Source organism: Talpa europaea (assembly GCF_964194135.1).
Source record: "Talpa europaea genome assembly, chromosome: 6".
Taxonomy (NCBI): Eukaryota; Metazoa; Chordata; class Mammalia; order Eulipotyphla; family Talpidae; genus Talpa; species Talpa europaea.
Window position 1 is genome coordinate 55,135,152 of NC_140072.1, and position 12,589 is coordinate 55,147,740.

The 12,589-nt window shown below is 53.7% G+C and overlaps 2 protein-coding genes across 10 annotated transcripts in view; both read left to right on the forward strand.

Annotated features, from left to right (window-relative positions):
* Nucleotides 1-3,725, forward strand: part of RAB11FIP5 (RAB11 family interacting protein 5) — a gene marked incomplete at its 3' end in the record, with an annotated part of 29,918 nt that extends 26,193 nt beyond the window's left edge. For both annotated transcript variants that reach the window (XM_084234708.1, XM_084234709.1), the window contains 2 exons: nt 3,080-3,269; nt 3,522-3,725. In XM_084234708.1, the coding sequence (XP_084090834.1) occupies nt 3,080-3,269; nt 3,522-3,725 (394 nt within the window). The remainder of the gene's footprint in view (nt 1-3,079; nt 3,270-3,521) is intronic.
* A 3,515-nt stretch (nt 3,726-7,240) lies between these two features.
* SFXN5 (sideroflexin 5) overlaps nt 7,241-12,589 on the forward strand; it is a gene marked incomplete at both ends in the record, with an annotated part of 107,423 nt that continues 102,074 nt past the window's right edge. For all 8 annotated transcript variants that reach the window (XM_084234331.1, XM_084234336.1, XM_084234337.1 and 5 more), the window contains one exon: nt 7,241-7,342. In XM_084234331.1, the coding sequence (XP_084090457.1) occupies nt 7,241-7,342 (102 nt within the window). The remainder of the gene's footprint in view (nt 7,343-12,589) is intronic.

Below are 12,589 nucleotides of genomic sequence, written 5' to 3' on the forward strand. Positions count from 1 at the left end.
TTACCAGGAGACAGGTTGATGAAGGCTTTGAAGACCCCAACCTTCTGTGGGTGGTACCAGCTCTGAAAGTGCCTTCTCGGAACCTTGGATAAGCTGGGTACTCCACAAGCTAGGGGGTTGGGAGTGGTACTGACGAGTTGTGTAGAGGGTGGGGAATGGGGAGGGGAGCAAGGGGCTAGGGAAGGGGGCTGAGTGCTCTGGCAGTTCCTGGGAGCTGGGGCAGTGAAGTTTGTCTGCTGGAAATGGAGCCCTTGAGCGTGCTGTCCTGTCTAGAGAGGTGTGTGGAGCAGGCTGTGAAGTCAGAGAGGCAGAGGGACTGAAACTGAGGTCACAGAGGAAAGCCAGAGGGCAGAATGAAAGATGACAATGCTTTCCCACGGAAGAAAGTGTCTCGCCTGACAAATGCCTCCTCAGTTTGGGTTTGTGCCTTTTCAGGGAGGGCCCGGAAGCACACTGAGGACTATGCTGAGTGGACAGTAGAGACTTGTGTGGCTCTGCACTGCTCTTGGTCTGTTCTGGGAGGATTATGAGGCCATGACTTCGCCAGGTGTCTCTCCAGAACAGAGGTCTGAAGACATAGGTCATGGAGGGGGCGGATTATGAGTGACGGGGTGTGACTTAGCAGGGCAGTAAGGTCCGCAGGGGCCCTGAGTGCTCTTGGAGACCTGAGTGAAGAGATGGGGGGAGCAGAAGAGGCCGCTGAGCAGGACTGGGGAGGGGCGGGGAGGGGGGCAGGACAGGCCCCAGCACTGGCCTCTGTGAGGCCCCAGCCCGCTGACTCATACATTTGGTCATGTGAGCTCACTTAGCATCGCTGTGTGTCAGATCCTGAACAGAGATGAAAGACACTGCCTCTGCTGTATTCCTGGGGAAGTCAGAAGTGAACCCATAAAGAGAAGCCATAGGCAGCCAGGCTGACATTAGAGAAGTGGGTGGGGAGGAATCGAGGCTGCCCCTGCTGCTGTTGCAGTGGTGGGTGATGCTGTTTCAGGAGGGGAGGAGGTGCTGACAGTGCTCCGTGATGGCACCACCTTCCTGGCCCTGCTGTGTTGCAGTGCCCCTCTGTTGCACTTGCAGCTGTTGAGGAGTTTTCAGTATCTATACTTAGCGTGTTTTTCCATCATGAAGTGAATGAACCAAATAGAGGTATCCCCACTTCTCAGACGAGGAAACAGAGTCCATGAGAGCTGCAGGGTCCAGATTCCCTCAGAAGTAAGGGGCAATCAGACCAGGAGCCCAGAACTCCAGGCCCCCCATTTAGGTGGTTCCTCCTCCAGCAGCACAACCTGCAGGTGGCGTCAGAGCTGCTTTTCCACCCCCAACCCCATTGCAGACTCCCTGGTGGGAAGAAAAGGACGGAGAGTATTCCTTCCCCTACTGTCTGCTCCGGGCTGTGCTCTCTGCTGCTCTTTGGGTTTTGGGACTGAATCACAGCCTGAATCTGGGTGAACAAAGCTGGCTTTTGGGGGTCTGGTCCCTCCTCCAGTGGGGCTCAGGGCCTTGGGCTAAGCCATTTTGCCTTTTTTTCTTGCTGTTAAGTAAGCATAAATTTTAAGAGGTCCCCTAAGGGCAGGTTAGTTGGTTTGGGGGCCTGCTTCTGCCAGTTTGGGTACCTGTCATAGGTGCTGGGGATCCTTAGTCAGCCTGGGGAATCTGGAAAGGTTTCTGGAAGAAGTAGCTGTGCCCAGCTTTTAAAGGGGAGCAGGAGTTAGCAGGCTGGCAGGGGAAGGAGCGATGTTTCAGATAGAAGAATAGCTTTTGTAAGAGGCTTAAGGCAGAGTGCGTTCCCCGGCAGAGACGTAGGGGGGGAGTAGAGGCCCGGGAGGAAAGGGCAGGAGCAGATGGTGGTAGAGATTGTGTTCTTACCCTTAGGGGAGCTGGCTTGAGGTGAGCGATGAGGATGTGGAAAGGTGCAACAGTATCATCCATGCAGGCTCAGGTGGAGCAGGGCAGGGCTCCCCCGGAGGAGATGATTTAGCGGTTGTGGCGAGGCCGGAAGATTTAGCTGCACTGGCTTGAGGCAGAGGGGATGGTTTGGGGGAAGCAGGGCTTGGTGTTTGTTACGACTGAAGAGGAAGGGGGAGAAGGGGCTGCCAGGTTTCTCACTGAAACCACAGCAGCTTGAGGGTGCCTGTCCTTGCTGGGGACCAAAGGAAGGGGCATGCGACATGCCTGGGGGCAGACCCCAAGTGGAGTCACTCTGCAGTTATCTCCATGGGCCTGAAGCTCAGGGGTGGGGTCTGGCATGAGATGGAGAAGGGGGTGGTAGGAGCCAAGGAGTTGCAGGGGAGAGAACCCAAGCAGACCAAGCAGTTAAGACCGAGAAGGGGCTGTCAGAGGTAGGAAAACCAGCCAGGCCAGGGGGGAGACAGGAAGAAGAGCAGCTTAGAGCAAGGAGCGTCCCAGTGTCCACGCTGTGGAGAGGTCCCGGAGGTAGAGCCCAGGTCTTGGTGGCCTCAGCAAGGTGGGCTGGTGGGGGCCATGTCCTATTCTAGTGAGTTGAGGGGTCAACAACAGGTAAGAGTTTACAGAGAGAGAATATAGTCCACACGCTCTGGAGAGGCTGAGCGGGAAGGAAGCAGGTGGGGCATGGCTAGGAGAAGACAAGGTTGACTGAAGTTTCCCAGCTGCTGTCCACGCTGGTGGAAGCAACCAGTAGGGAGAAGGAGGTGACCAAGCTTCTCATGGTGCCCAGGTCCTTCCCGGTTTTACACCAAAAGTCCCACCTCCCAGGAATCCCCAGGAAAACGGGGAGACTGGGAGGGCTGCAGTGTAGAAGAGCGGGGAGGGAAGATGGATGGCACGTGGCCCTGGCGAAGACTGGCTGTAGGTCCAAGGAAGTTTTGTAGGGTGATCTCTGCTGCTTCTGTGAGGGGCGTGGTCATCTGAGGGAGTGGAGTGGAGGGAGCAGTGGCCGGGAGAGGAATGAGGACAATGGCGAGGGTGGGGGAGAGAAAGGCTCCTGAGGACCCAAACTATTCCAAGTGCCGGAGGCTGGAGACTGCTCAGAGAAGGCGGGCCTGCCTTTTCCTTGTGCCACCCACCCCTCCCATAATGCACCACCTGTCTGTCTTTGCAGCCCGCACCCTGTGAAGCCCCTCAGCACTGCCCCGGTGGAGGGCAGCCCCGACAGGAAGCCGTCCCGCTCTAGTCTGAGCACAGCCCTGAGCAGTGGGCTGGAGAAGCTCAAGACGGTCACATCTGGCAGTGTTCAGCCTGTGACTCCGGCTCCCCAGGTTGGCCATACTGTGGACACCAAGAGGCTGAAGGTGAGGCCCGACAGGAGCACCACGCCAGACGTGTTGCTCTGGAGAGAGAGGACAGGCATCTGGAGCTCAGGAGCAGGGTGCTGGACAGGACAGGCAAGGAGCAGACCTGGTCCCCCTGCCAGAGCCCTGAGCTGGCATCAGAGACAGAGGCAGCTCCAGGGGCCTATCTGTGGTGGCAAAACTAGGGTGTTGGTGGGCTGGTGGGCAGGCGGGCCTGAGGCTGCCTTCTCACTCTCATTCCCTTTGGCCCAGGACTCGGGTGTGCTGGACCAGTCAGCCAAGTACTACCACCTGACGCACGATGAGCTCATCTGCCTGCTCCTGCAGCGGGAGCGGGAGCTGAGCCAGAGGGACGAGCACGTGCAGGAGCTGGAGAGCTATATCGACCGGCTGCTGGTGCGGATCATGGAGACCTCACCCACACTGCTGCAAATCCCCCCTGAGTCCCCCAAGTAGCCCTCCCTCTGCACCCCCACTCTTAGAAGGGTTGATGTGAACCCGCTGTCCAAACAGGGTCACACCCTCCGCAGCATCCCACTGAACTCACTCACGAGGGGCAGAGTGCGGTCTGTCCTCCGTTGTTCTGTGTCCTCCCCCTCCCTCCTGCCCACCCCCCAACCCGGGGCTGCTGGATGGAAGGGGAGGCTCTGCACTCCCATCTGAGGCATCAGGTTCCATGTACAACTTGTGTGTCTTTGGGCGCTCTGGGTCTTTTCCACCTGCCTGTTTTCATACCCCTTAGCTTTCAGGCTCCGGGAAATTGGAGCAAAGAATTTGCTCAAGACCAGGCAGGGGTGAGCTGCAATTCGATGTGGTGTCTGGGACCTATGTTATTCCCCCCCAAAGATGGCCAGCCTTCCATGGCTAAATGCTTGTCCTCATCATCTCCTTCCACTTCTAGGGGCTCCTGGTGTTATTACCGAGGCTGTGGCAGATACAAACTGCCCATTTGTGAGTTAGGGGCACCAAGGGCACCTACTCAGCCTCTTTTCCCACAAGAGCAAGGAGCTAGTGTCCTCTCTGCTGTGTCCTGACTCTGTTTTCCTCCAGCTGTTTGCAGAGCGAGTGTGCTGTGGATGGAGTAGATGTGTGTTCTCTAGGCGGCCCCCTGCCCATTTTGTGTTACCTTCCATTAAGTGTCATGTGTGAGTGAGAGAGAGTGAGTGGAAAGCAGAGACAGGTGTGTATGCAGGGGGGGCCCACCTCACCCACCTCCCACATGTGGGCCCCTCCAGGCCTCAGGGCTTTGGGCTGCTTATGTTTTTGGGATCAAGCCTCCATCTCCATTCTTGTTGCCTGTCCAGATGCCAAAACTCTGTGCTGCTACAGGGTTTGAACCTTTGGAAACCAATTAAAATGTGCCTTTTGCCGATGGGATCAAGACTTCTTCCCATGTTTGGTGGCCCCCTCCCTCCCTGTGGAACACATGGGATTGGATCTCTCTGGGTCTTGGGGATGGAAGCAGATGGAGTGGAGGATGGAGGCAGCCCCACTGTGTGCTGTGTCTTCCCCTGGCCGTGCTGCTGCTGTTCGCTCAGCCTCCCTGACCTCTTCAGACTCCTAGCCTAATTGAGGAGGGGCTGGGGGTAAAAACTACATTCTAGAAGTAGGAGGTCCCACTCTGCCTACAAATGGGGAAAAACCCTTTGTTTCATCTATCCACAAGCTACTTGTTCCAGCCAGTCCCTTTTGCCCCATGGCCTCATCTGGCTTGGCTACAAAGTGTCTGTCCTTTGAAACAGAGTATTCTTTGGCCCTACCCCTGTTTGCTTGCAGAAAATGCAGCAGGCTTCCCCTTGGCATCTGCAGGGTACCCTTAGAGGCTTGGGGCATCCTGCCTTAGCAAACGATGTGTGGGGTGAGGTGTTGAAGTAGATACTTTTGGCCCAGTGAAGAGTCCTGAGTCCTGTAGGATCACCTCTTTTTCGTGAGAGGACTGTGGGATCTCTCAGAAAGCCTTGGGAAGAGATATGCACGGTGGGTGATGTCCTCTGCCAGGGTGATGCAACACAGCTCCTCATGTGGGGTGAGTCCCAGTAATGTTACCTACCTTAAGGACCATTCATCAAAACAAAGTGTTCACAGATATCTAGAACTTTGGTCACATTTGGGTGGGGGTAGTAATTGGGAGTTGGAGTGGGGTCTCTCTTGGGAGAGAGGGCTCGATCCTCAGCTAGGTATTCCCCTGGGTTCTATGCAGTCCCAGCCCTGACTCTGACCTTCCACTTACTGTTGATTGTGGCCTCCAAAATGCCTGGGGCAGGGATGGCTTCAGAAGAATTTTGAGTTGCAGCCCAAGGTTCTTGCTGGATGTTGTTGCTCCTGGCCACAAGTCAGAGGAGAGCTGCAGGTGGGACGGGCAGGGAGCAGGCACAGTTCTGCTTTGCTGTTTGTCTTCCTAGTTGTAACTACTGTTTATAAAGAGCTTGTTCTTCATGTTTTCAGCACTTTATGAAGAATAAAAAAATTCACGTACTGCAGCTGGCTCTGTTGTGTACCTGTTCTGATAAGTGTGCAGACTTTCTGGGGTAGAAGGCAGGAGATGGAGCACTTGGATAGCATGCCCCTACTCTGACTTCAGGGGTGGCGGCCCAGTGGCCTGCACTCTTCTCTCTCATAGGACATCTGTATATACTGTGGGGGCTTTAAAGAGGGTAAAAGACTTGGTTTCTACTCTCATGGTACTTAGTCTAGAAGGAAAAATCCAAGATGCAAATAGCTTTGCATAGCTAGCTAGAACCCTTAACTTGAGGAAAGTCTGTTTCTTCTGGTTCAGCCATTAGTGGGTGATGAATGGATGCTATATGTGGGCAGGCATGAGCCAATCTTGCTCCTCACCATGGGGTTGAGGAGACACAAAATGGGGCTCCTTAGGGTCAAACCCAAGTATTTCTACTGTCTTTGATGAAACAGCCACTTACTTCCTCTTTTCCTCCAGTCTGGGTTGCCAAGCAGAATTTAGTTGAGAAAATTTGACATTTTACTCTAGATGCGTGTGTTTATTATCCCTGCTGGTGCCTTGCTGTACTATTTGAGCTATTACCCCCTTAGCTGAAGCCTTGTGGTTGGTGCTTGAGAAACATTATTGAACCCTACTCTACACTCCTCTTCCTGTTTGTAAATTAGGCCCAGGAAGGATCTTGGTTGACTAAAGTAGTGGAGGCTAGCTGCCGAGGCCCTGGTTGTTGCTTAAACTCAGCCAACAAATATTTGCGTCCCTGCTATGAACCCTCTTATGCCTGGTACTGAGGACTTAGGTGCATGAGAAAAGTCACAACTCCTGCCTCGTGAAACTTTACAGAAAAAAAAGATAAAACTATAGAACTATAAATGAAGGGCTACAAAAGAGAAATGCTGCGTGTGAAAGGAGCCTGTAGTGGATTTTGAAGAAGTAGGGACATGCAATGCTTTGGCTAAAGCCAAAAAGAGAGCCAGCGTCAGGGGAAGACAAAAAGTTAGGGTCTTCTGGGTACAGAATGTTCAAGGGTCAGGGGTGGTGAGCCCTCAATGGATTCCAGGAACTGTGTCAGGGCGAGGGACAAAGTGGCGACAGAAGAAACTGCATGATGACTCCGCAGTGCAACTCCTTGCAGAAAATCTTTGGAGATTAACCCTACTCCGCCTGGAGTCCTTGCCCATCTGGTCCCAGATCAGACCCGCTTGAGTGGGGCTCTTCCGGGCTGTGGCTCCAGGAGCGCGTCAAACTTTTAAGAGCAGGTAATCAGAGATACCCGAACACTCTCGTGGGACCGTCCACCCCTGCAGAACTGGCGGCAGGAACCGAGACCCTACCCGTTGGTGCAACTCTGCAGTCTAGGTGTCTAGCACAGCGACGCGAAAAACTACACGTCCCACAATCCCTTGCGGCCCTGGCTCGCTGCGGTTGCTTATGGCCAATCGGGAGAGGCAGCTGTGGCGGGGGCCGAGGAGGGACATTTTAAAAGGGCCGTAGATTGCGGGCGTCAGTGGCCATGGCGGATACAGCGACCACAGCATCGGCGGCGGCGGCTAGTGCCGCTAACGCCTCCACGGATGCACCTCCTTTCCAGCTGGGCAAACCCCGCTTCCAGCAGGTGAGGACCGGGCTGTGGTCTGAGGGTCGGCGGATGGCATAAGGGAGGACGAGCAAACTCCTCTACAAACCCCCCTTTAGATCTTAGGGTCTCCGACCCGCGGCCACCCTGGAGCCCGCAGCCACTGCCTCGGGGACAGCGGCCCCAGCCGTGCCTTTCCCATTGGTCAGCGAGGTGGGCGAGGACTCCCACCCTGGCCTCCTATTGGCCACCAGGGCCATCACTCCGCGGCCGCCCGCGCCCCCCAGCCTTTCCCGCCCGAGGCGCCCTGTGATTGGCCCTTGCGGGCTGCGGCCCGGGCTCGGGGCTCGGGGCTCGCGGGTCCGAGCGGCTTCTCCGGGGTCGCTCTGGGCTGCGTGGCCGCCCATTCAGGGAGCAAAGTTCCGAGTCCGGGCCTGGGTGAGAAGTTGGTGTGGCCAAGATGCATTCTAACTTTTTCCAGGGGTGGGGGCCTGTGTCCGTTCCGAGCTGCTGCCGGAACCCCTGAGCAGCACCTGCACCCCGCAGTCACGCTGCCAGCCCTGCACCCCAAGCCCCGTCCGCAGTGCGCGTGGGCTGGACCCCGCGTCGAGGGTGCCCGCGCCCGGACGCTGCCCGTCCTCTCGGATGGGGGTCGCTGACGCAGCGAGCCGGCGGGCCGGTACCCCGCCGGGGACAGAGCGGGATGTGCGGGTAGAGTCGGGGTGCACAGGAAACGCTGTGTCATCCCCTAAGGCCGCCGGCAGCTCGGAGGTCCGCGCCCTCGGGCGCGCGTGCCAGCCCCACCCCGCCGCGATCCTGGCGGAGGGTCTCGGGTGCCGGGTCCCTGGCGCCGCCGAGCGCGCGGCTCTGATCTGCCCGGACTCTTCGGAGAACTTGACCCCAGACCAGACGTCATTGACTCACTCGCTCTTGGCCGCTGAGCCCGGGGGTGGCTTGAACCCGCTTCCGGGGTGCGCGGCCGTGCCCCGAGTCCCCATGCGGGGAGCGGCTGTTCCCACGCGCGGGCCGCTGCACGCCTCCAGCCCTCGCGGCTGCTGTGGAGAAAATGGACTTACTTAGGAAAAGGGCAGAAACTCGGCTGAAGGGAACTGGGCCGGGGGTGGGGGGGCAATGGAGGCTGACAGAAGTTTTCAAGGAAGGAGGGAATAAAACACCGTCCGTGCGGTGTTTTATTTTGGGAGGGGCGGGTGGCATATGTATTTTTGTTATGTGTATTGTCTGTGATGGGAGAGGCACTGGTTCTGGCTAAGCGGTGCACTGAACTTCGCTGATAATTCAGGCACTGAGCTCCGGAGCCCTCTGAGAAAATGTCCCCACTTTGTAAAAAAACAGGACATAAATTCCTTTAAAAAACAGAACATCTTAGTATGCAGGTATTCGAGGCAAGACTGTCTTTCTCCTGCAATTAGGGAGACTATCAGAGGTGCCTGTGTCTGAAGTGGTTCTTCACTGGCACTCCCTCTTCACCTTCTCCTCATCCTTCAAGGGTGAGTCAGGCCCACCTCCTTGGGAAAGCTTCCTCTCTTCTTCCCCGGTGACATTACCCTTTGGGGGTCCTGATGGCTGCCTCCTTTTTAAACCATTCAAGTGGGCTCTTTATAGGTCTGCCTTTACTTACAGTCTGCCCTGTGGCCTTCTGACTGTTCTCTCTTTGGGAATGTGGTCTCCTCAACCCTCTGTGCATCCTTTGAGAGAAGGGTCTGATCTTGCTCTTTCCCTTGTCTCCATCCTACCCTGAGGTGGGACTAGGCTCATAGTAATGTGCTGCATAAGATTTGTAGTTTGGTTCTTTAATGGTACCTGTTCTGGGTCATTCAGTCACACAGCAGACATTTACTGAGGACTTATGAGTGACTTCAATGATTGGACACTTTCCTGTGCTCACTCACTGCATAAGCGGGCAACTGGGGCCACTCTGTTTTGGTGTTTCTTTTTGGCACTGCCCTCCAGGGCAGTCAAGGAGTTTGCTATATTTGCTTTTGTATTTGCTTTTTAAATACCCCTCATCCAGCATAGTGACCTGCATAAAGCACAGTGCAGGTGATTTGTCTATGTCAGGGAACTTCCTCCAGTATTGCTCCTCCCACATAGCTCTCTGGCCCTGCAGGCAGCCCAACCTGCCACCTAGCAGACACCCAAGAAACCTGAGAGTTATCTGCATACATCCCTCCCTCTCCCTCACTCTCAAAACACAACCAGAGGCCTGTGTGCTCATCTCTTAAACAGCTGTCCAATCCACTGGTCTCTGCTGGAATCCTACACCAAGCTCGGTCATCTATCTCCTTGGCTGTTGTGGAAGCCTCCAAACAGGTCTCCCTGCTTCCACTCTGCCCCCTTCTAATCCCCTTTCTTCCACAACACAGAGTCCTGACAATGCAGGTCTGATCAGGTGACTCCTTCCTCCACCCCGACCCACTCCCCCCCACACTTAAACACTCTTCAGTTTCCCCTGCTTCTGAGGTCAAGATCTTGTTTCTAAAAGAACCCTGAGGGCTGGCATGACCCACCCCTGCTGACTTTTCTCCCTACAGTCTAATCACACTCACCCCTTTGAGCCCTCCTTGCCATCACACTGGCTGCTTTCAGCCCCTGGAACCCACCATGTTCCCGATGGATGCTAACCATCAGCCTGGAGATTCATCTCCAACCCCTCCCCCAACTTTGTCCCTATTCCTGATCATCCCTGATGTTTCTGAAGCATCAATTCCTGGGAAAGCCCTCTCTCACCCCCAGGTCCAGTTCTTAACTGTGCTTCTCTACTGCAAAACACCTGTCTCAATGAATACATTGATCTGGGTGACTATTTTATTGCCATCTGTCTTTGCTCTCATCCATAGACTCCATGGCAGCAGGGCCTTTGCCTGCCTTCACTCTCTAGGACTCAGCACTGTGCCTGGAGGTGCTTAATAAAGATTTGTTGAATAACTGAGTATACTGCAGACACTTCAGTCTTTGTGGATTTGAATTAAACTGACTGAAAGATTGTGATAGGGGAGGTGGACAATATTTCTTTGAACTGTCTCTTTGAGGTCCTGTAAAATTTCAGCCAAGTAGGCACCCATTTGACAATGTAAGATTCTTCAGCCCTGAGAGACCTGTGTAGGGAGATCACTAAGGAGATAAATCTAAAGACAAAAAGGTCTGTCTTGCAAGTACCGGCCTGATGCGCTCCTCCAGGACCCAGCCTACATCTCGCTCTGCGTCCTCCCCTTCATGCTTGGCACATGTTGGTGTCTAATGATTGCTCACAGTGCCCTGTACTGGCCTGACAACAGCCTGCTTCTGAGTTGTTCATAATCCAGGGACCATTCCCAGAGCCCACTCCAGGGACACCAGCCTCAAACAGACTCCCAGCTTTCTATAAACCTTGGTGCTAAGGTTTTCCTCTCCTTGGAGGGGAGACTCCCTGAAATCTCCCCAGAACCTTTCTTCTTTCATGTGCAGGAGGGAAGTGAGCAGGGGCCACTGAGCAGAGGGTGCTTTCTGCACAGAGAGTACAGAAAGATAATTTGTTTGATGAGCTTTGGTCTGTGACCATCTTTCTCCCCTTAAGACAGTGATGATAGCCAGGCATAGTTCCAACCTTTTGATGAATTGACTTATTTAACTTTCACAATCCTGTGAGGCTGCCACACACCAACAGATGTAACTTGCTAGTCAGTCTGGCTCCAGAGTTCATGCTTGTTTGTTATCCACTTTTTTATTCCTGAGGTTTTCAGACTTATAGAACTGGTAAGAATTGTCAGTGAACCCCTGTGTACCCATCTCTTAGGTGCAACAGCTACAAATTTAGGCCAGTCTTGTTTTTATATGCCCCCCCCCACACAGCCAATAAATGATTTAAAAGAAAAGCACAAACATTCCAACATTCCATTGTACCTGCTAGTAAGTATCTCTTGAAAAAAGGACTTTTGGGGTTAGTTTTTAAAAACTTTTAAATTTTGGAATGAGCATCGCACATGATACATTTGTCAAAACCAAGAGGTCTGAACTACACTCCAGACTGTAGTGGAGTCACTCAGTTTTTTACACTATTTTTTTTCTATTCCCAGGTCCCCTGTTACATTTTCTTGTCGCGTTTCCTAAGTCTTCTCTGGTCTATGACAGTTTCTCAGACTTCCCTTGTTGTTCATGACCTTGATAGTTTTGAGAAATACTGGTCAGATATTTTGTAGAATGTCCTTCAGTGTGGGTTTGTCTGGTGTCCTTCTTATGGTTAGACTAAGTTACGGGTTCTGGGGGAAGAACATCACAGAGGGAAATGCCCTCTTTTCTTATCACCTCCCAAAGCCCTATGTCTATGATGATATTCCCCTTGGGGATTAGAATTTCAACATATTCAACATGAATGGGAGAGGGGGGCAGAATATAAACATTCTGTCCATTGCACTATTCACACGATTGTCACGTAACCAGTGTACGAGAAGACACACACTTTATATTTGACAGGTATGTCTTTTGACTTTTCTAATCTATTGATTCCTCCTTGTAGATTTCCCCCCATTCTGAATGTGGCTGGCAGCATCCCTAGGGTTCTGTTTAACATGTTCCCCTGCCCCTGTTTTTCCTGTAAACTTGAAGTGTGTGCTTCTGCCCCGCACTGCCTAGCGCAGCAGCAGTATGTGGGCTGCACACACCCTCTGGGGTATCTGAGCCTCCTGGGCAGGAAAATGTGCTTTTCACTTCAAGGTTGAGAAGTTTGTGTGGGCTGAGAGTTGGGAGGCATCGGGGGAAGTTTTTCATGTAGTTTGCCAGAAATAAAGTTCTAAAATGAAGTGCTTGGCAGGTAGTTATGTGTTTTAGTCATTTACATCCTCCAGGCTAGAGAGAGCCTGTTTCCCTGGGGCTGGCTGGTGCTTGGCCCAGGCCAACACCTTCTAGTCCAGCGACGCTCAGCCCTTGCTGCACATTAGAGCAGGTTGGACAGGCTTTTTAAAGAGACACCAATGCTTGGAGTCCAGCCCACCTCACACCAATAGAATTCAAGTCCCTGGATAATTGCCTGCTTTTTAGAATACCCAGCTCACTCAAAGGGCAACTTGGTTGAGGACTACCCAGCTGGTCCAGCCTTCCTGCTGTGGGGTCAGGGACAATTTTATTCCTGACTCAGAAGGACAGTGATTCAGAGATCTGGCTTCAGAAGGATGGTCAGTGTCTCCTCAGGACTTTGCTCAAGGCCGCTCTCCCCCAGGACGTGGAGGCGGGAGGGGAGCCTGCTGCTCCAGGCCCACAGCCCCTGCGGAGGTCGAGCTGACTCACCTTTCT